The sequence below is a fragment of the Cynocephalus volans genome, chromosome 9, assembly GCF_027409185.1.
Source record: "Cynocephalus volans isolate mCynVol1 chromosome 9, mCynVol1.pri, whole genome shotgun sequence".
NCBI classification, from domain to species: domain Eukaryota; kingdom Metazoa; phylum Chordata; class Mammalia; order Dermoptera; family Cynocephalidae; genus Cynocephalus; species Cynocephalus volans.
The window spans coordinates 112,663,020-112,687,103 of record NC_084468.1 but is presented as its reverse complement, the minus strand read 5'-3'; the positions used below and the strand labels follow the sequence as shown (position 1 = coordinate 112,687,103).

Sequence of the window (24,084 nt, the reverse complement as noted above, 5' to 3'; positions counted from 1 at the left end):
GGTGAAATTGCAAGGGCTAGTCACAACAGGAGGCCTTTTAAAAAAAGACAAAATAAGCAACAACAGCAAAAGCTGTTGGTTTCACTTATAAGCAATTGCCAGAACTCAGGCAGCAAGTTGGTTAGGGGCCCTCTTGACAGGATTCACACCAACCCACAGACGGTAGGAAGAATTCTCTTCGTCTCTGCATGTTAATTAAGGAGGACAGATGGCCCTGTGATTATTCAACCATATGTAGGTCAAGACTAAATGAATTAATAAGCAACTTAATTCTCAGCCGCCTCCAAGAGCTTATGGGGCATCTATGAACAAACAATTGCCATAGTATCCTGGGAAACAGGAGATGGGGACAGGGGGAAGGATGAAATTTCCCTTATTGCACACTAAGTTCCACAGCCTGGGAAGGGACATCTTAGTGCGTCCACCACACACTGTCTTGTATATAATATTTGGGATGTTAAAATGAGTCAAAAATTATAAATCTTAGTTGTCCGGGTATAAATTATGTGACTGCGGCCCATAGGGTTTCTTTTTTAAAAAGTTGTTTTCCTTAACTGATCACTTTAGGACTGAAAAGCAAAGGAAGTAGAGAAATGTAATCAGACAGGCAGCACATGCTAGGGCCAAAGGAGGGGTCAGAGAACAAGTTCTAAAAAGGCTCACATGAGCTTGAAGCTGTTGTAGCTCGGACTGCTGGAAGCAGAGCTTGATCCGGACCTGAAGAGCCAATTGGAGACAAAAGGGGACCATGACGATTTTGAGTGCAAAAGGCTGGAAGTTGTGCAAGGCATGTGAAGGGCAGTAATCAAACCAGTGTGAACAGAGGAGACAGATGATGCAGGAGCATTAGGAGGGATCAGTTGGTGCAGGTGATCAACAGCAAATAGTGCTCTGGCTGGCAGCAATGCTGGTGCTTAGAGTAGAAACCAGTCTTTCCTCCTCCCAGTGCTCCTGCCAGAGTCCACAGAATGGAAATTGAAAACCCTCCAGTTCATATTGGGAAGAGTAGTTTCTTCCCTCCTCTCAACTCTCAACTCTCAACTCTTCCCCATGTGTGAGTGACTGGTGAGCCTGGCAGAGGAACTCAGCTGCCCTACTCAGGTCCTCTTTCCCTTCCTCTTATCAGGCAGGGCTGAACTCCCCATGGAACTGACCAGTTTTCCCTCTTCAGCTCTTCCTCTTCTAAGTGATGAGCTGCTTGCCTCTGAGGAGAGGCCTGCACTTTTCCATCTGTCTCTGGATGGCAAGTTTAAGTCTCTGGGAAAAGGGGTGTGTATTAAACCCAGCTGTCAAACCCAGAATTACTGGTAGTAATGGATATTTTGTTCCCTAATTCCTGGGTCTGTCTGAGTTGGTGTGGAGACCTGAAGGGGAAGAAAGGGGGTATAACTTATTATCTCCTGCCTAAAATCCCTACACCCCAAAGTCTGGAAGAGAAATATACATTGAGCTGCCGTACAATTTGTTTTATAGTAAGACCAAATGCTTTATACCATGCTATATGGTATTTGGGATGTTAAGATCAGTCATAGTAATACACCTTAGTTTCTCAGTTTGTGAAGTTTAAGAACTTTATAAAAAATTATTTTTTATTTTATTTTTTGTTTTTTAAATTTATTTTTAAAAAATTTTTTGGTGCTGGCTGGTACAGGGATCAAACCTTGGGCTAAAGCTGGCTGGTTAGCTCAGTTGATTAGAGCACAGTCTTGTAACACCAGGGTCATGGGTTTGGATCTGCGTACCAGCCAGCTGCCAAAAAAAGAACTCTGGATCTGGCTGTTATCAGCACCATACTCTAACCAAAAAAATTATCTCTTTTAAAATTCAAAAGAAAATAGGGTAGAAAAGTCTCTCACCTAACCCCTCCAGTTACTCAGTTCTACTCCCCACAGGCAAGTATCACTTTCTTATTTATCCTTTTAGGGATATTCTATTTGTACGCAAGCATACATGTGTACTTTTGTGTGTGTGTGGCTGGCCGGTATGCGGATCTGAACCTGTGATCTTAGTGCTACAAGGCTGTGCTCTAACCAACTGAACTAACTGGCCAACCCCATTTTAAAAAAAAATTTTAACTTTAATTTTTTGGAGCTGGCTGGTACAGGAACCTTGGTGTTACAACACCACACTCTAACCAACTGAGCTAACCAGCCAGCCCTAGGTGTATATTTTTTTTAACCAAAAGGTGGAGTTCTGGACACAATGTTGTGTGCTTTCCTTTTTTCATTTGTCATATCTTAGAGATTATTCCTTATCTTATTATTCCTTATCAGCTGTTGTCATACTTCATGGAATTCCAGTGTGGCCATAATATAACAATCAGTCACTTGTTGATGGATATTTAAGTTGTTTCTAACTTTGTGCTATTCAAAATAATGACTATATTAGTATGTACATCTTTGCATACATGTGCAAAGATTATATTTGCAGGGTAAATTCCTGGAAGGGGAATGGCTGGGTCAAATACTAAAAGTGCCTATAATTTTGATAGCTATTGCTAAATATTCATAGAAGTTTAGCACCAATTTATACTCCTACCAACATTAGCTATTATTTTTCAAAATATGGCTCTCTTGTGACTTTCCCTGACCCCTTCCTATATATAAGAACTCTAATGGAAAATCAGAATTTTAAGGTGGCTTATGAAGTAATGGAAAGGTCAGTAATGCCATATTGTTTTAACTGCATATGCCCTGCTTCCCATGCATGAACTTCTGCAATGCCACAGCCTTCCCTAGCTTCTGTTCCAGCATGGCCACTAGCATTCATCTGCTGTCTCAACAGGTACACACTGTAATCAGAGGTATTAGGTAAGGAAATTGCCATGCTTAAAGTCTTGAATTCTCTCAGGGATTTAAAAGAATTATAAAACAAACAAACGTGGTGGCAGTTGACCTAGTTAACTCTATGGTATTGCTTTGGCCCTACCTAAAATAGGAGTCATGTGGAACACAAGGGAGAAGATTCATAAAGCACATGCTATTTATGGTACATATAAAATAATTACACAAACTTAAAAGCAATCTTTTGAGTATCTTTAAAATTAGAGAGCTATTTTCATTGTACGGTACACCTGGACCAAGACAAGTTAGAGCACATGCATGCTTTCTTCTCATTTTCTTATTACATGCAGCCTCGCCATCCTTCCTCGTACCATTCCAATTGGGTCCCCTCAAGCATCATTTTGCCATGTAACAGAGCTTCTTTTCTGTTTATGCTACATGTTCTAAAATTATCTTTTCTCTCCCAAATAAAGTTCTTTCCCTTCTGTACCTAATTTTTCATTCAATTTCAGAAATATGGGATCTGTTGAGTTAATTTTTACCTGACTGCTAATTTTTCCCTCCCAGAGTACTTAAGATTTTTAATGGCAAGAGCAGGTTAGTGCCAGATAATTAGCACATGTATTTTTTTAAAAAATATTGGAGCAGGAAAAAAAAAATAAATATTTGAGCAGAATAAGGACCAATGGGTTATTAAACTAAGTCACAGAGCAGAACCAAAATCTGGATGCAGGGGTACTTAACCCCATAGTCTGCACTTTCCTCCCCTTTCACCAGCCTTCAAGCTTTTTTGTTTGAAAACCTCCTAAAATAATTTTCATAAGCTATGTATTTCTCACAAAGTTTTAAGTTATATCTAAAATTTTTCATCATTTTAAATAGTTGCAAAGATCATAATTTCCAGCATATTATCGAAAATGACATTTTAAACTAAAATTTTAAATATATCACTTTTTAAGCAAACCCAATGAAATCTAAATATAACATTTAGATCCATTTTTAAAATTATATCAGCAAGCTCTTCTTTAACATTTAGAAAGGTTATATCTTTCCTTCTTCTCCTTGAGCTCATATTTCCATTCCATTTTCTACAGATTGTTAATCCTAATTTTATGTTGGAAAGTCTTATTGATCACCAGATACGTATCTACAACAATAACAAAAAAGTATGTAATTAAGGGCTGGCTGGCTTGCTCTGTTTGTTAGAGCATGGTGTTGTAAGACCAAGGTTACACGGGTTCGGATCCCTGTACCAGCCAGCTGCCCACCCCACCCCACCTCCCCACCAAAAGTATGTAATTTAAGATTTTATTTATTTTCTTCTGACCATAAGTGGTTCAAATTGGTAAAAAAAAAAAAAAAAAAAAAAAAATTCTTCTTGATTATTACAAATATTAATATATAATTTAGTAAGACAACATAAATATATACATGTTTTGGTAATTATTAAACATAAGTAAGGCTGGCTGGTTAGCTCAGTTGGTTAATGCATGGTGTTATAACATCAAGGTTAAGGTTTGGCTCCCCTTACTGGCCAGCCTCCAAAAATAAATAAATAAACAAATAAACGTAAGTAGTAAATTTTTTGTTATTAAGATAATATTAGCTATTGTAACAGATAAACTCCAAAATCTTAGTGGCTTAATACAATAAAAGTACTTCTTGATAATATGAAGGTACTTTAAAAGGCTCATAAAAAGATTTGTATGATCTTTTAATTCTATTTTCCACAAACTTCTTGAAGTACCCTTGTAAATAGAGTCCCAAAAGGGACTAGGTGGTGATTCGGGGACATAGGCTCCTTCTACCTTGGGGCTCTGTTGTTTTCAACATACGGCTTCATATGGCTGAAAAAGGAAAGAATGAGCATTGAGATGGCAGGTGGCCAGGTCTGAAAGTGGAGCCCTGGTCTACAGCCATAGCACCCTGAACGTGCTCGATCTCGTCTGAAAGTGGAGACCTGTACTTCCCCTGACTTCCAATACTCAGAACCAATTATATTAGCAAACGTGAAACAGTGGAAGGACAGGAATGCAGTCTAGCAATTTAGAAATGGATTGGGTAAAAAGCTCGACAATCTTGGCCACAAATTAACTGTGTGTTAAGAAAAATCATGATCCAACTTTTAAAATAAATCTAATGAAAGAGAATGTTTTAGTCAGCGAAAAACAAATCTGGCAGCTATTTTAAAAATAATAAATTTAATAAATAGAAAGTAGAAAGTGTTAAACATTTTACAAGATTAAATAAGGACTCAATAATTGTAATATACGTTTTGTATGATTTGATAAAAACGTGTTCTGTCTCATTGAACACTAGCCAACAATACACAAAGTCCTACCTTTAGCAGAAATATCTGTAAAGAAAAACTCAGCAAGTTTTATGGATTTATGGTGGCTCAATGAATCATTAAGACTCCACCTTTTGGTGAACCATGATGGCTTGCACATCCAGAACAGTTATTTGGGCTAAGTCGGGGCAATGCATTTCTTTTACAAAGTGGGAAAAAAGACTACTATGAACTTGATCACATTATCAGATAAATCAATTTTAGTAAAGAATACTTAGGGAAGTTGAAGATCTAGAAATTGAATCCTTTAAAATGATCTAAGCCCATGTAATCTCCTCTGAAAGTGCTTATGTATCCCCACTTCGAGGAGCACTGCATTATACCATATTGCCTTGAAAGCCCAGAAGAGTTTCTAAATGTGGGAGTTTCTGACAAACCAGTGAGATATTTTGATGCCTTCCTTTAGCCCTTAAAATTAGCCTATATCCCCTTGGTTCACTCACAAGGACTTCTTTGCATAATACTAATAGAACTGCAGCTTTGTTTTATTCTGTTATCCCTAAAGATAACAGAATAATCATCCTGGATCTATTGTGTAAAGCTTAAAAAAACCAAGCAACTATCAAACACTTTGGCAAGAACTGTATTTCTATCTCATATACAGTTCCATTCCCTGGATGATGACTAAAAATATTTTTAGATACATTCTGGCTTCTATCTATCAGTCTTCACTTAATTTTTGCTCTTACACATTTTACCTCTTCATCACTTGTGATGCCACTTAAAATATCTTGTATAGGTTAACCTTTTATTGTTTAAAGATTTAGGCAAAATATTATGGTATATATACCAGATGTCAGGGATAGTTCTCTTAGATAGCAGAATTTCAGGTGATTCCTTCCTGCCTTACTACCTGTTTTTCTTTCTCTTTCTTTCTTGTTAGAAATATAACAGTGATCAAGATAGACAAGATTCCCAACATCTTAGTTACAGCTGAGAAGGAAAAGGTAAAATATAAAGGTGAAATGATAGTTTTCCTTAGATAATAACTTTGCTGATATTCTTTCTTATTATCAAAATATCCTTATTATGATTATTTGAGCTATTACTATATCGGCTCAGCATAATTTAGGCACTAGGGATTTAAATAATACAGTTGAAATGGGAAGATAAGAAAAGTATGTAAAGTTTCAGGAATCGTCATTAAAAATTTATTCTAGGAAATTGTGCTGATATACCTTAAAGTTAATATAATGGTATTAAGTTAAATTCAATCCATTCATGCACCAAGTAAAAAAATTGTATTATATGTAATTTATAAACTCTAAGAAGTATTAAAAACAAAGTTTTATTTACTAGCAAAGTACAAATAGACTATGAGAACCTCCATCCAGGCTTTCAAGAAGCTTATACTGTAATTTTTAAAATAATAAAACAACTATGGTTTAATCAAAGTATAGAACAATAATAAAGCAGGCTAGATATCATGAGAATTTGGTGGTCTGAGAAGTCAGCTGACTCTCCTACAGGCTCTGCCTGTGGCCTGGCTAAGCCAGTTTTATTGCTTTCAGTGATGTGCAGATACCAATGTGACTTCCTACTTCCACAATGCTCACTAATGATGTCTGCTGGAGACAGGTCTCAACATATGTAGAGGAAAAAGCTGCCACAAATTTACTTGTAATAAAACTGACTTAAAGAGCATAAAAGACAATTTCTCTTGGTGGGAGATTAACTGTTGTTAAAATTGTTATCTAAGATAAAAGTTATTAAAAATTTCCCAGGGCAGAATTTCAAAGGTGAACAGAAATATGGTTTTTGAAATGCAGGATTAAAGTCAAACTTGGAAGTGAGTAGAAGTGGGGAGGGGGTCACTGGAGTGTCACTGAGCCTGGGAGAGGTCATAGGAAGGCAAATTCTCATATCCTGATCAGAACTCGATATTTAGGAAAAGGCAGAAGTAACCGATCATGGTGATGCTAGGATAACATTATGATCAAACTGTTAACTGAATAAATAAGAACTAAAAGTGAGGCATGAAGATACCTCAGACTCATGACCTGGTGACTGCTTCATGGAAATCACACTCTTGTCAGTTGTTCAAGTCAGTAGAGATAAAGCATCTAAGAACCCCGCTACTTCTCACATGGAGATAAAGCAAACTACCACAAGGGCAGAAAAGTGTTCCTGACTTATTATCCTAGTACAATAAAACAATTACAAAGAATTTGACTTTTCTTTATTAATTAAAATGTTTAAAGTAGATTGATTTTACATGAAGATTTCATGGCCTACTAAAGAAAATATCTTTTAATACTTGGAGAGAACTTGTCCAGGGCTTAGTCCTAACAATAGTTGACGTTTACTGAATGCTTACTATATGCCAGACACTGTGTTAAATGCTTTCCATTTATTGTTCACAGCACTATGAGGTAACTGCAGTTTTGTAGATGAAGGACTTTAACACAGTGAGAGGAGCCAGAATTCAATTCATGTCTCTAAAAATAAGTCAAGCTGTCTCTAGAGCAACAGTTACTAAACTATTTGGGGATCATATACCCCTGTAGGAGTCTGATAAAAGCTATAGATTCTCTCCCCAAAAGAACCCATAGGTATATAAAATTCTATGTACTACATTCCAGGTCTCACAGACCCTCCCTCAAAGTCCACTGACTCATTAAAAGTCTCACTTTAGATTATACTTAAAGGTATTCAACTGGAAACCAGAAAATTTTAGCATTCAGCATTACAGTACTGTGATCATGTTCATGTTGTAATAAAAGTATAATGCATCTTAAAATACCCTGAGAAATGTACTCAACTTTGTGGACTTGGAACACTATCTGGAAAAAACTAAAACAAAACAGTAGCACATTCTGGTTTTTAGAATTTATTGAAGCTAATATGTGCAATACAAGGGTACTTCAAAAAGTTCGTGTAAAAACGGAATTAAAAGATAATATGGGGCCGACCCCGTGGCTCACTCGGGAGAGTGCGGCGCTGCCAGCGCCGCAGCCGCGGGTTTGGTTCCTATATAGGGACTGCTGGTGCGCTCACTGGCTGAGCGCGGTGTGGGCGACACCAAGCCAAGGGTTATGATCCCCTTACCGGTTACAAAAAAAAAAAACAAAAAAAACGATAATATGAGTCTTTCCATAAACGTTTTGAAGTACCCTCGTATATTGTTATAAACCATTCTATTAACCAAATCATTTTTTAACTGGTCAGGGGAAAAACAGGCTCATTGTAAAGAATTCAGAAAGTTGGCAAATGGTATAAAGGCAGAGGTGATTCCTGTTAATTAACCTTGTGGCATATTTACTTCAAGCCTTTTTAAGACCAGAATATCATTATTTCTGAATAGTCCAATATCTTCAGTTGGCAGTAATAACCCTAAACTAATATAAAATTTCTAAGTGAATTCTGAATAAAATGTTAAGTTTAGTTTGTATTTTACCTTTTCTAATTATGGGGAAATATTTAAACACATGAATGATATTGTTCCCTAATCATGATTTTCTCCCAAAAGAGGATTTATTGTACAGCACTTAAGTATTTAAATATTACACTAGACCATTCATTACTGCAGATGATGCCTATCATACAAAAAATTTAGTCCTAAAACAAGAATGGAATCTTGATTTGTTGTAGTTAAGAATCACTGCAGTTGAGTTTTAGAGTCATTGTTCACGTGTTCCGATATTTCAGGCTGTAAAAAAACAATCTGGTTAAGATGAAAAACCTAGACTCTGGAGCCAAGCTACTTGAATTCAAATCCTAGCTCAGCCTTTCAACTAGCTGTGAGATAACAATTTGTTCTAGTTATAAGAGTAACCTCTAGTTTTAAGTTTCTCATGTTTCTGTCAGGGTCCATTCACTAACTTGCTGTGTGACTTAACTACACAGCTTAGATTAGCCAGACATTTAAACAGATATATCTTACAATTCGCCTTGTTTACATCTCAAGAGAGTTAATCACAAATAATGTTAATCTTCATTCACTTCAAACTTTTAAGTGAAAGGGCAAAACACCAAAGGAACAGTACTTTCACCTTTAACTAAACACAAATATTAATGCTATTACTATATTATTTACTAATAACCAAATAACTTATGATAATTTACTAAATAACTAGGGCAATGCCTAACAAGATAATCATGAGTTGTTGAGACACATATAACTATTAGGAATGCAAGAGTAATTCACATAATTATATGATACTACCACAAGATGGAGTAAGAGTTCTATAACACACACACGCACACACACACTTCTGTCAAAAGTCTACATATCTGATTTATTTCATTCTGCCATCTAGTGGTGATACAATTAAGTTTACTCTATTGGATCAGTCTCCTGTGCAAGAATAAAATAAAAATAATAGGCAGTTTCATAAAAGCTAAGAAATTAGTTGAAGGAAAAGATTGAGCAAAGAAAAGTGGTCAATACTACTTAGTACAATGGCAAGAAACATGAGAGAACGTCAGAGTGGAGTCCCAAACTGACAAAACAAGTTTAAAAAATGAAATCTTTTTCTTTTTTGGGGGGCCAGCTGGTGGTTCTTGGTGTTACTGGTACCATGTTCTAACCAAGTGAACCGGCTAGCCCCCAAAATAAAATCTATTTTAAAATTAAAATATAGCTCTCTACCTAATACCTTTTAGTATAAAGAATTTCAAAAATGGCTTCAACTATTCCCTTAAAAAACAAGGACTTTGGATTTAAACATTTTTAACATTGCCTTATTTAATAAAATCAAAATTTTTTTGTACAGGAAGGGACAAAAAATTGTAAGGAAGGAAGCATCTAAGGTCTCTAGGGACTTACATAAATTTGGGGAAGGGCCATTCAGATTTATAATCAATTATTTTTTTCCTTTCATTGAATAACAATGCTTTTATTTGCTTGAGCTTTCTATTTGGAATTTATTTAAGGTGTATAATTTAAAAAATTTTACTGAAAAAATGTACATACCATGTCAAACATACATAAACAAAATCAGAAAGCAAAGGGTTAATATTCTTGATAAGTAAAAAGTTCTGTAAATTAATGAGATAATCACTCCAAAAGGAAAACATAAAGGATATGATCAAGCAATCTAAAAATAACACAGCTAACAAACAATAAAACTTGCTACTCATTAGAAACCTGATTAAAATAATGACATTAATAATGAGATTAAAATAATATTTTTTGCTTCTCAGTCTAACAAAGAGAAAGATTTATAATAACCGGTGTTGATAAAAATGTAGGTAGGAAAGCAGACGGTGTTGGTCAAAGTATAAACTGTACAGCCTTCCTAGAAGGCCTTAAATGGGGTTATGTTTTTACTTAGAATTTCAGCTTCTAGGAATTTATTCTAGGCAATAACTCCAAGTTTATAAACAAAGATTTATCTGTAAGGATATTATTAATTAAATTGTTGTTTATAATAGCCAAAACCTGACCACAACTAAAGTTCAACAATAGGCGATTAGCTAAATAAATTATGGTGCATCCATATGCTGTAATACAGTGAAACTAGCGAAAGTCATGATGTAGACATATTAAGAACATCAGAAAATGTTCAACTCTATTAAGTAAAAATAGCAGGTTACAATGCTGTATGTATAGCATGATACCAATTTTGGCTTTTTTTCTTTTTAAAAAAGGTACTTTATTTTCTTCTTACTGCTTTTCTAAATTTCCCAACATATATGTATTACTTTTATAATAAAAAATATGATAAAATTACTAATTAATACATATTACAAAACCTGATTACTATATTTTCACATAAAATATACAACTTTCCAATCAAACATACGCTTGCATATTTAATTGCATAGAAATAATCTTAGGTTAAATACAAGTTTCAGATGTATGCGTTCAACACAAAAAGGATATTGAGAAAAATCTTTAGATCCTTTCAAGAGACCACTTTAAGCTCATAAGCACGGTTTGGAGATTTCTCACCAAAAATCCAGAACTACTTACCCATTTAAGAAAAAACTTAAGGATTTATTACTCTAATCCATTGCTTGTTCTGCATACTCTTTCCAACATCTCTAAGTAAAATCTATTTCTAAATATTCGAATCTATTTCCTAAAATTAAAGCATTTAAATGACCCCCTAAATATTATAAAACTGTATATTATCATTTATGCATGAGAAATAACCTAAAGAAAATCTATTTACTGATGAATAGCTCATTTATCCAAAGAAGATTATGTGTATTCCAATAATGTCATTTATAAGAACGAGACATCTCATCTACTCAAAAAGAAAATAATTAGTGTATTGAAACTAGCTGTTTTTGCCAATACAAGAAAATATTTGTGAATCATGTTGTGCTCAATAAAAATGGATATATTAAGTTTATAACTGAAACTTCATTAATAAAATATAATGGTCCTTTACTAGCAGAATTTCATTATGACAGCTTTTCAATTATATTCTAAATAAAAATAATGAAAAATCAATTCAAATAATTCAGAATAAGTGCTTTATTTTTTAAATCCCACAAAAACTGAAACTATCATTTACATCAGTTGCAACAGCAATTAAAATTAGAAATCAATTTGCTGAAACTCTTGAAAACACTTTTGAGCATAAAACAAAATTGAATGAAACAAAAAAGAAAAAATTTAGTCCTTTTAAATTGAAGATAATCTGTTTGTGACATACCCACTTGCAGATGTACAGACAGCAGATGCATTCAAAACAGTGTGAGATTTAATTAATTTAGGACAATATTCCAACCAATCCCAATAAAGTTTTCAATTGCTTGAGCAAGTTTATATAGAATCACAAAAGTAAATCTCTCCTAAAATGTAATCAGCTTATGCCAATTCAGAAAACTCCACACCAACAGAACTTCATGAGGTATGACACAGGGTGGCAGGGAGAGGCAGGGTTGCCAAAACCCAGCACTGAAAGTGTGTTTACTTCAATGTAACTACAACCTTGCTATATTTCTACTTTCGTAAAAAAAAAAAAAAAAAAAAGTTTCCTTTAAACTATATGTCTAAAAGAAAAAGTGAATATATTATTTCATATTCTTTTTCTGAATTAAAAAAATATGTAATCTTCCTTTGTTTTTGATAAGTTCAAATATGAATTGGGATAATTGGGTTCTTTAAGAAAACTCTATAGAAGAGATAATACAACATACTATATATATCTTCTTTAAAAAGTATGAGCCGAAATGTTAGGCATTCCTTGTGTTGTTTTTTAAACAATGGCTTTGAAAAAGAAAAGAGTACAAAGATATTACTACAGGATCTCTATAAAAGGTCACCAAAACTATCCTTGTTTGTGAAATCAAGGAAAACATTTTTAGAATTTATCTTGCTAGAAAAAATTCTACCACTTTTCTTCCTTTTTCTTATTTCTGATTATCACAATTAAACATCAGAAGATTTTCCCGAAATAAATACTGATGTAAATGTTGACTTCAAGGACAAACAACTTTCGTTAAGAGTCTATTTCTCAGGCATTTCACCATTTGTTGAGACTGATGCAGCACTGTTCTGGTGTGAATTGTTGTTGAACTCCTGTGAAGTATTCCTTCTGGGAGACTTTATTGGGGCCTGAAGCTGACTGGCAGGTGTAGGCTTAGCAGCATTTGGTGTCTTTGCAGAAGAATTAGATGGAAGACTACGACGATTACTCTCCTTACCAGAAGCAGATGAATGTCTTTTTCTTCCAAATTCCTCACTAATAGGGGGCTGCAAATCATGCAAGACAACATAATTGACAATTATACTGCTTTTTCTCACTTCAAAATTTAAGGCCAGACTTTTCCAATGAAGAGGAAATTATGTTGGCACTACAGCAGACTTTATTGGCATGATGAAAACTTAATAGCAACTTAGGATGCAAAGCTTAAATTTCCCAACTAAATCATCTTACCAGTATTTGCCCATTCTTTCACTCAACTTACGTTTATTAAACTTCTCTCATGTTTTAGGGCCTGAGTTAAATAATAGGGCATAAGCATAAGGCCTTGCCTCCAATAAAATGTTTCAGTGAGGCCATTTTCCTTCTTTAGTCAACTTCTGTCAGCTGCGAAAGATTTGTAACTCTAGTCCCTTCCTCAACCCTAAACTCCTATCCTAGGCTTGCTTAAGTGATTAAGTTTAAGTAATAGATGAATGAAAGCAGCAGGGGAAAAAGGGGGATGCCAAGTCAAACGAGCTTCAGCAAGTTTGAAGGTTTATCTAGGATTCTTAGAATAAGGAGACTGGAGAGTATTATTAACGGTACTAAATTTAAACATCTTCAAACATAAGTACCCATATAAAACTCCCAAATCCCTTCAGACTGCAAGCAGGAGAGGGGTGAACAGTGAAAAAGTATCCAACATTCAAAAAAGGTCAGCAATTTTAGGCCTTTCCAGTTATAGAGATTGAGGAGACCAGAGCTGTATACAACTAGACTAATATTTTTATTTAGAGGGCAAGTTAAGACACTAATCTCCTTCTCAATCTTCCATTGTATTTAAAAGAGGAGGTCTGAATCCTAGCCTACATTTAGATAGGGCAAGAATCGTTACTATAGAGCCAGGACATCTTTGTGACAGAACTGGCTGGGCCACTTTAAAAAAATAGATCATAATTCCAGAGACACAGTTAACTCCATCCCTTAGCCATCTAATCCACTAACAAAACTGCAAGACAAAAAACTACAACACTAAGCAGAGATGAATCTAGCCTTCCTTTTACTTCCCTCTCTTCTACTTTATTTCTCTTCTTTCCTTATATCTTTTTTGTTTCTCTTCTTCCTCCTTTTTCTTTACCTTATGTTCATACCATTTTTTTTAATGCTTTCCTTTTCCTCTTAAAATCAAATTCATTAAAGTCTACTCTCCTGCCTTCACATATGTAAATAACATTCTTTTCTCAATTTTATTATGCAAGAACCCTAAATCCATATCAGCACACATTACAAGAACTATTTGGATATAAGCACATTAAAAAGTGAAAAGTTTCAAACTGCTGGTGAGAAATGAGTAGCATATCCAGATAACAGTTATTAAATCTGGAAAATGTTCAATTATAGGGGCATGTCAAAATTAAAGCAAACGGACAACTGCACTGTGGTTATATAATATGTTAACATTTGAAAAATTTGAGTGAACAGATATATGGGAATTATCTGAACTATTTTTGCACCCGTTCCAAAGTTTGATTTCAAAACTGAAAAGCTAAATTTTCAAAATGAAAAGTTAAAAAAAATTGTAAAATTAAATTTAAGAAAGTTACTGATAGGAGATTGAAATACATGGGTAATAAAAAGAATAGAGGAAAGGGCTTAAAACTTACATCAACACGGAAGTCTTCTAACCTCTTAAAACTACAGAGGTATTCCTGAAGTTTTGGGTCAATAGACTGTGTCTTAGATTGAGAATATTTCAGATAAGCCCAAAACTTTTCTAGTCCATACAGCTGACCTAATAATAAAGAAAAAGATACACTATAAATTATATAGAATTTTTAAAAAATAATTCATATTAAACATGATCCTACCAGCAATAAGCCATTTATCTTCCAATATATACTTTATCTAGATTTTGAGAATAAGATGTAATGAATTAACAATAATGGCAGTAACATTTATTGAGCATTTGCTATATAACAGGTATTATTTAAGTGCTTTATTATATATCAGACTAATTTGAACCATATACAGCCCTATAAGAGTGCTCTTGAGTATATTACAGATTAGAAAACTGAAGTGAGCAAGGTTAACTAACTTAAACAATGTCACAATAGCTACTAAGTAGTGAAAACGGGATTCAGACCTAGGTGTCTGGCCCAGAGCCTACACTCTTAACTGCTGTGCTATTCTGCCTTTCCAAGAATACTTGCTAATGTTACATGAAATTTTCATGTAATGGAACATCAGTGATTAGCCATGTTTGTCGAGGGAACAATGACAAAATACATCTCCATACACGAAATACTTGAGAACGGTTATTTTCCGATACCTCACAGGAAGAGCCTTCTTACTATATGGTATCCCATAATTCATCAAGAATCATAACAGTGGCCTGAAGGTCTTAAATGGTTTGTCCTGAAGAAAAAAAGCTTTGAACTCTCTCCCTACTTATTGACAGATACAGGTTTACAATTTCTAAATAGAATATATGTTTTGTTTGTTTTTTACCAGATTCGTAGTCTTTTTTGGTTTCTTCTTGGAAATCCTTAAAAATTTCTTCTCTGAATTTTTTTTCCAGTCCATAACTATAAAACCTGAACAGACATTCTAACCCATACCTATGCAAACGAAATAAAAGGTTTATAATAAAATTTTTGCTATAACAATGAAAAATCTCATACTTAGTAGCACTGATACAAGCAAAACATGGCACAAAAAATCTTAAACAAAAAATAAATTTTTAGTATGCAAATTTTTCCTGAAATGGTAATTAGTAAGCCATAGCTGGCTTTGCTGGTTTTGTTGACTTGGCTATAGCATGTCATGAAGGTATACTAGGAACCTACAGAATGACAGGCAGCCCTTGGACCAAGGTTTATAATTGTGTGTTTGTACATGGCATTAAATACTCTTGAACATAATCTTTACACCAGACAGATAAAGACCATACTTTTGTGCCCTGGAACCTGGAAGTGGTTGACCATTCAACTATAATCATAGAAACCTAATTAAGTGGCTCCTAAGAGAGCCTCCCTGCTTTAGTTATAAAGTACAATTAATAGCAGATATATTGCTAAAAGAGTTATAATCACTACATAAATTATAAAACAAATTTCATTTCTTCTTATAACTACCTAGAGAACCTGGGACAAATTCTGGACAGTGGATCAACAAACTACATGGGCTCAACCTTCAACTGATGGTGATGAGCAGAACCCATGAGAGTGGACAAAAGGACCATGTCTAGCTGACTCAACTAAAAGATGCCACAATTAAAAGTTTCCTCAGTTAGAATTCTTAAGTTATTCTGGGTACCTCAGTGGAGTTGAGGTTACAAATTCTTCATTACTGGTAACATACTGTCAACTGGGAGTTATTCACAGGGAGCAGGGTGTGTGAGTGTATGTGTCTCTCTTTTATAACCACCTTATCTACAAGATGGAGAGTGGTGGTCTGGTCTGTCCAAAAGAATAAACAGGTTTCTTGGCAAGCTATCAACAGAAATGAAGGACTACCAACTAAACTAAACACCCAGACGCTAACCTGAGCCCTTTGCTTTGGTAGCTTTAAATGATGCTATTGGTTAAGCTTCTATGACCGAAAGCTATGGGGACTAAGGACTAATGGACCAGCCTTGGCTACATATTAGAATTATCTGGGGAGCTTTTCAAAAATACTGATGCCCAGACTCTGCTCCAAAGCAGTGAAATCAGAATCTTTGGGGGTGAAACCTAAGCCCCTCTCTCTCTCTTTTTTTCTGGAAAAAGAAAGCTTTTGGCTCTTAACAGATGAATCGCATTTTACAGAAAAGCAAGAATACTCAGATTATTGGTTAAGACTGATATTTAATACAATACTTGTACTGAATAGACAATATTTAGATTTTTACTCTTATTTCCTAGCAGACTATTCCAAAGACCAAGAGTATGACATTAATAACACAACCCAAATATGCAATGTAACAGATGCGCTGAAGAACAGAGGCAAATCACTAGCCCTCTCAGTCATCATTTACTCACTATGAGACAGCTTGGAGTGCAAAATACAAAGGCTTCGAACCAGAAAGAATATATTTATACCCTAGGCTTGTAATTATATCCCTGAAAATGGGGATAATAATATCCCGCATCTCAAGAATAGATACTTGTAAAGCTCCTACACCACAGCTGGCACACTGAGGAGATGTAAAAACTGTTAGCTGTCACTTTCCTTCCTGAAACCACCTTACTGCTACTTTCAGTCAATGGATAGATTTAGTACTGATCTTCTCCGTAATAATAACCACCTATTGAGCACTACTGTGCATCAATTATTGTGTTAAGCCCTTTAAATATTTTGTTTTATCTTCACAATAATCCTCTAAGGGTATCTACCATAATGTTCTCCACTTTATGAAGAACTTTATGAAAACTCGTGGGATTAAAACCTGCCAAGGTCACAGTAAACTGATGGGCTAGGACTCAAACAAAGGTCTGACTTCGAAGCCTTCAGGTGCCTAACCACTACTTCCTAAGAAGTAGCTCATATGCTTACACTCCACACAGTCTGAATACTGCAGAAACAAACCCAAAAGTTGAAATGGTATTAAAAAGCTACTAAAAACATACACAGTATTATGTGCATAGGAACACAGAACAGGAACTCCCAACCTAGACTTGGGTGGAAATGGGATCAGAGAAGTTATTAGAAAGTCCTAAGGAACAAATAGATACTGCATAAACAGCAAAATATGCTGAGATCTATCTATCTATCTATCTATCTATCTATCTATCTATCTATCTATCTATCTATCTATCTATCTATCATCTATCTATCTATTTAAACAACTGGCTGGTAAGAAGATCCATTTTTGTGTGTGCATGTGGCCAGCTGGTACAGGCATCCAAACCCCTGACCTCGGTGTTATAATACCACACTCTAACCAAGCTAACCAGCCAGCCTGAGATCAATTTAGAACAATGACTTTCACATTTTTCTAAGTCCAATAGTATGAAAAATATTTTACCCTGTAACCAAGTCAATACATACTTCTATATATGTGTGTATATAAAAACATATATAAGGTTTCTAAAACAATTCTTAAATTTATATGTATGTACGAGTTGTGAAACTAAGTTACCTTACTATGTTCAGTGTGTCTGATGTTTTCTACTGTATTTCTTTAAGCTAGTCAGAACCACTAAATTGGTTTCACAACCCACTAATGGGTAGTAAACAACTTGAATGAGAACATAGAGACTAGGAATGGCAAATTTTGCCTTTCGTACCAACTTTGGTAAATTGGCAGTAGATATTAAAGCCATGGTAAGAAAGAAAGAATGCAAATCTGAAAAGTGTGGTAAGAAAGAACATAAAACAGTGCTGGAATTGATTAGAGATATCAGTAATGGACAGAGGAGGAAAAAATAGATGTACACATGCCACGTTATCTGCTGTTCTTGATCTAGATAAAGATTCTAGATGAAAATTAAATGGGTTTTGTTTTTACATAAGTCAATCAGAAAAATTTGCAGCACTTTGTATTCCTCTCAAAGATAACAATATCTGATTTAGCAATATATTATTATTTGAGATTTACAAAAGGAATTCAGAACTTGAAGAAGGGTAAATTTCGGTAATATTGGTGAAAGGAAAATTACTTTTTTTCCTTCTTTCCATCTCTTGTTCCTTTCTCCCTTCCCCCATGAATAAACAGCCTATGTGAATCCACTTCGTGTTCCTTCTCACTATCTTGGTCTGGTCTCACTCAGCCCTAGAGGAACACTAAAGACTTCCCCTCAGTGCTTCTGAAGGACACAAGGTCCAAGCTGGGACAAAAAGAACAGGAATTGGCAAAGCAGAGGGAAGAAGAGAAGTAGAAGCAAAGGTAATAATATGTACAGACATCCAGAGGCTAGAGAGCTTGGTTCATTCAGAGAACACGTAGTTCAGTATCACTGTTGCCTAGAGTACTAGAGGACTAATGGAAAAAAATGAGACTGGAAAGGTGAGTCATGCGACATGTCAGAAGAGGCCTTTCTTTTTCTTGTCTCAAGGAATCTTAACAACTGGTTTGGCTCTAAGTATGTATCAATTTGGGTACGTATACGAACATGCAAGGGAAGTCTGTAATCATGGGGGCATGGGAGAGAAAAATCTTGTAATTTCATTTAGCCCTTGTGCCAGTCTCTACAATAGCTCCTAATGATCATGTCTCCTGGTATCCCAACTTTGTGTAGTTCCCTCCTATACTGTACCAGGGGTGGCCTGTATGAACAATACAATAGGGCAGAAGTGATAGTATGTCACTTCCAAATACATATAGGTTATAAAAGACACTGAGGCTTCCTTCCATCTTGGAAGCTCTCCTTTCTTACATCATTTGCTTTGGGTGAAGCCATGTTGTAAAATGCCCTGTAGGGAAGCTGATGTGGCGAGGAACTAAAGCCATGGGAATGAGCTTGAAGAAGATTCTTCAGCCCAAGAGTCAAGTCTTCACAGACTGCAGCCCTGTCCAACTCCTTGACTGCAACTTCATGGGAGACCTTCAGCCAGACCCACCTGACTAAAAGGTTCCTGGAATCTTGACCCACAGAAGCTGTGCACTAATAAATGTTTGTTGTTTTCACCTCCTGAGTTTTGGGGTAACTTCCTATGCAGCAATAGAAAACTAATACAGCCCTCCCTCTAGTTATGTTGTGCTACTTTCACAGTTCAAAATCGGACTACTTCAGCACTAGTTTTTTAAATTATTTTTTTAAAAACACTCTTCAAGTGCAAAAATATTAAAAAATATTTGACCTGTAATTTGCTTCTGCATCTTCCCAAGCAAGTTGTCTAAATTCCTCATACATTTTTTTATTGAAGTGATCTCTGAGGAAAAAGGACCAGAAACGAAAGAGGGTATTCATTTCTTGGGATTGACCAATTCCCAAGTGTTTTCTCTCTGGAAAAAGTTAAAATAATAAATCATTTTTTTATTAAACATACTTTTTAAAGTCAAAACAGCAGACATTTCACATGACTTAAAATGAGGAAAATTGAAACATATTAATCCTCAAAATATACTTGGGTTTCTTCTAAAAAGAGGACAATATTAATTCATTTTCTGACTCACTGCTCAAATTATAAACATTTGTCAATAATAACAGAAGAATATACTAAATTTTATTTCCTAATGTTTCTAAGCTATATATAAACGTTTACTTAAGGTAATTATTTATGATTATAATAAAATAAAACGATACTTTAGCCTTATATTAAATGATATAATTTGAATTTTTTAGAATTGTATTTTAATTTTAAACATAGCTAGGTAAAAAACAAGCCTCTTACCACTTAGGCATCTTCGACGATACTTGTAGTAAACTTGTTGGGTAAACCCATTTTCCTTCAAAAGTTCATGAGAAGGATGCTGGAACTTTGGGAATGAATGAGGAGTACATCCATGATTTCCTACTAGTGGTGCACCTTCTGAAGGTGAAGCATTTGAACTGCTGTTTGAGGAGGGGGAAAAAAGTCTTCAAACTGAAATATTAAGAACCAAGTGTTTAAACCAATTTGTATTATTTTTTTTCATTACTGAGAGTCTGAGCAGCGGAAAAGACAGTAGTCCCTAAAACCCTCCTAAACTAATGACATACAGATCTACATATGAAGTGTTATTTACGTTCATCACACAAACAAATTCAGAGGTTGATAAAGAACATGGTTATAAATTCTCAAACTAAGAGCAGATAATTGAATAGCTCATTCCTGTTGCAGATCCATTATTAACTCAGTTTACATGAGGTTTTTTAAAAAAATTATTATTATGGTAGTTGAGAAATTTTCAACTTATCTGAGAAAGAAGGTTAATGATGTAAACTGGATACACTGAAATGAGGGGAAAACTCTGGCACAAAGACAAAGGCAATAATCTCATTATCTCAAAGACATACTTGCAATTCTCTAAATCAATTCAACTTCTGAAATATCTCCTAAATCTGTCTTTTTCTTTTCATCTGCACTACATCATTCACATTTAGGCCCTTATCTTTTTTCACTTGAATTAACTGGTCTTCTTGTTTTTCCATTCTCCCTCCTCTGTCCTGCCACCAAAGTGATCTTCTTGACATTGGTCTAAATTAGTAGGTCTCAGAGTGCGGTCTGTGGACTATTGGAGGGTTCCCAAGAACCTTTCAGAAAATCTGCAAAGTCAAAACTATTTTCATAATAACACTAAGACACTGTTTGCCCTGTCCACTGTGGTGACATCTGTACTGATGGTGCAGAAGCAGTGGTGTGTAAAACTGCTTATGTGAAGCGAGGCAGTGGCACCAAACTTTGCTTACTGGTGATTGTATTCTTCACGCACTTGGAATTTTTTTTTTAAATGTCAGTTTCAACTTAAAATGTCCTTGTTGAAGCAGAAAAATTAACTTTATAAAATCTCAACACCTGAATATACGTCTTATGTGTGACAAAAATGGGAAGAATGGAAGCTTCAGTTTTGCAAGATGAAAACATTCTGGAGATCTGTTTCACAACAATGTAAATATCCTGAACACTTCTGAACTGTATGCTTAAAATTGGTTAAGATGGGGCCGAGCCCGTGGCGCACTTGGTAGAGTGCTGCGCTGGGAGCGCGGCGACGCTCCCGCCGCGGGTTCGGATCCTATATAGGACTGACCGGTGCACTCCCTGGCTGAGTGCCGGTCACGAAAAAACGACAAAAAAAAAAAAAATTGGTTAAGATGGTAAATTTTATGTTATGTGTATTTTCACAATTTAAAAAATGGGACAAAAGCACAAAGCACTTTTGCAGTATATTAAAGGATAAGGTTGTCTTAAGGCAAAGCACATGTGTCAATAAGTTGTGAGGTGAACTAGCTGCTTTTTTCATGGAGTATCATTTTAAATTAGAAGAACAGCCAACAAACTATAGTTATTCAGACTTTCCTATTTGTCAGATTTTTCTTCGAAAATGAACAAAACTATCCTTTTTTTTTTTTTATTATTTTTTGGCAGCTAGCCAGTACAAGGATCCAAATCCTTGACTTTGGTGTTATAACACCTTGCTCTAATCAAACTAACTGGCCAGCTCACCAAACGAGTCTTTAATGTCAAAGAAAACAACTATTTGTTTCCAATGACAAAATTTGAGCTTTCAAGCAAAAATAAGAACTTTGGAAATCTTGTATTTGTCATTACGAGCCTGATAGCTCTCACCAATACCTATAGATTTTGCTAATGAAATCACTGGTGAATTTTTTTTAGGAGTTTGTGTACATACAATACTATTTATCATTTTAAACATTATTTGTAAGAGTATAATTCATTAGCATTAAATAAATTCACAATGTTATATAACTATTACCACTATCTATACCCAAAACTTCATCATCCCCAACAAAAACTGTACCTATTAAACAATAACTACCCTCTTGTCCCTCCCCCCAGCTCCTGCTAACCTCTAATCATTCTGTCTCTATTCTTCTGTCTTTTTGCCTATGCTAGGTACATCATAAAAGTGAGATCATACAATATTTGCCCTTCTGTGTTTAGCTTACTTCACTACATATGTTTTCAAGGTCCAACCATGTTGTAGCATATATCAAAATTTCATTCCTTTGTAGGAAATGAAATTCCTCAATTAGAAGGAAGAAATAAGCTAAAATTCATATCAGATACTTAGGTTAGTAAAAGAATCAAAAATAACACTGGAGCTCCAGCTGTGATTAGAGTACATGAATCTATATTAATACCAATGAGCCCAGGACTTTAGCAACATTCAGCAGACTAAGAGCAAACATAATGGAAAAAGAGCTGGGTTTACTCAGCTTAGGACTTGGCAAGAACAACAACAAAAAATCTAGGAGTAAGAATCTAGAATTCAACCAAAATTTATAAGCACACAAAAAGAAAATAAAAATCAAGAGATAATGCAATAAACAGAACCATATTAAAGATGACCCTGCTATTGGCATGATCACAGAATGGACTTTAAAATAATTATGATGGCTGGCCCGTTAGTTCACTTGGTAGAGTGTGGTGCTGACACCACCAAGGTCAAAGGTTTGAATCCCATTACTGGCCAGCTGCCAAAAAGTAAATACGTAAATAAATAAATAAAATAACTATGATTAATACTCATACTTTTCTGGTAGGGACTATATCTATCTTGTTTCCTGCTATAAACTCAGTGTCTTGAAAAGTGCCCTACATATTGTCAGTCCCTGCTTTCCTCATATTTTACTTGTGGGGAATGGTGGAGTGGTGGCTGAGAATTAATAAATCACCATAAATTTTACACCATATATTTAACAACAAAAGATATAATGTGATAAAATATGAATCTTAAGAAACAAATTCTTACCAATATGTTAGAACTAAATATTCTAGCTAAACTAAACTAAATGCTATTAACTTAACATTTTTCACCATTATCTGTTGATCTCTAAATATACTGCACCAATAAAAAAAAATTTGGGAAACAAACTCAAAATCACTTAGAACTCAAAAATAACTATTATTATACCACAGGTGTCTAGAAGAATATATATTTATTTTCTAGAGACAATATATCTAATAAGAACAATTTAGAAGTACCAAATATGTATCACTGAAGACATATTTCAAGATTTTGAGATCATGATAAACTCCCCAGCATTTCTTTTCATGAAATGAACTAATCTTTCCCCTTCTAATAACCAGTCAAAAAACATTTTTTCCCAAAGTTAACTTTTCAAATGGAAAAGCTATCAAATAATTTCCTGAAAATATTTAATACAAACAGGATATAGGTTTTCAAGAAACACAAAACAATGAGCAATAAATCACTTCTGTATTGCCTCTACAGGACAAAACACAGCATACTGCTTTGCACATAACTGCACTCTAAAAGTTATGCTCTATCATCTCTTTTGAGGTAAATAAATCTTTTTTAAAAAATTAAAGCTAAAATAAAAAATACTTCTTGCTAATAATCAGCTAATCTAAATTATTTCCCCCAAAAGAAAAAAAAATCCAAAATAATAATGTGTTTTGTTTTCATATTCTTTATATAGTTTTGAGCAGATTTTTTAGAACATTAATTCCCTACATAATATCTATTAGGAATCTGGGATCTTTTCAAAGATAATAATGTTCATAGACCTAAAAAGTTTATAATCTAGGGGTCCTTTGTGAAAAATAATTTAAATGGAAAAAAATTGTCCTACTGAATTATTCCCTTAATGTACTTACTGTGAAACTGTCCTGCTTATTTCCCCTTCTTTGGTTTCTTCTTACTATTTTCATTGTTCTATAATTTGCTAACACATTAATTTAAAAATATTCCCAAATATCTAATTAGTAAATGTTTTCAACAAACTTTAAATCAAGAACGAAAAAGAAATGTTTGATAAAT

The 24,084-nt window shown here is 34.6% G+C and overlaps 1 protein-coding gene across 5 annotated transcripts in view; it reads right to left on the bottom strand.

The window, feature by feature from the left end:
- Positions 1 to 12,182: 12,182 nt before the first annotated feature.
- Positions 12,183 to 24,084, bottom strand: part of LARP1B (La ribonucleoprotein 1B) — a 109,884-nt gene continuing 97,982 nt past the window's right edge. For 4 of the 5 annotated variants that reach the window (XM_063107901.1, XM_063107902.1, XM_063107903.1 and 1 more), the window contains 5 exons: positions 20,031 to 20,191; positions 19,497 to 19,641; positions 15,225 to 15,334; positions 14,381 to 14,508; positions 12,183 to 12,784 (listed from right to left, as the gene is read on the bottom strand). In XM_063107901.1, coding sequence (XP_062963971.1) covers positions 12,539 to 12,784; positions 14,381 to 14,508; positions 15,225 to 15,334; positions 19,497 to 19,641; positions 20,031 to 20,191 — 790 coding nt within the window. In that variant the 3' untranslated portion in view covers positions 12,183 to 12,538. Of the gene's footprint in view, positions 12,785 to 14,380; positions 14,509 to 15,224; positions 15,335 to 19,496; positions 19,642 to 20,030; positions 20,192 to 24,084 lie in introns of those variants that run through there. The other variant, XM_063107904.1, reaches the window with a different exon arrangement.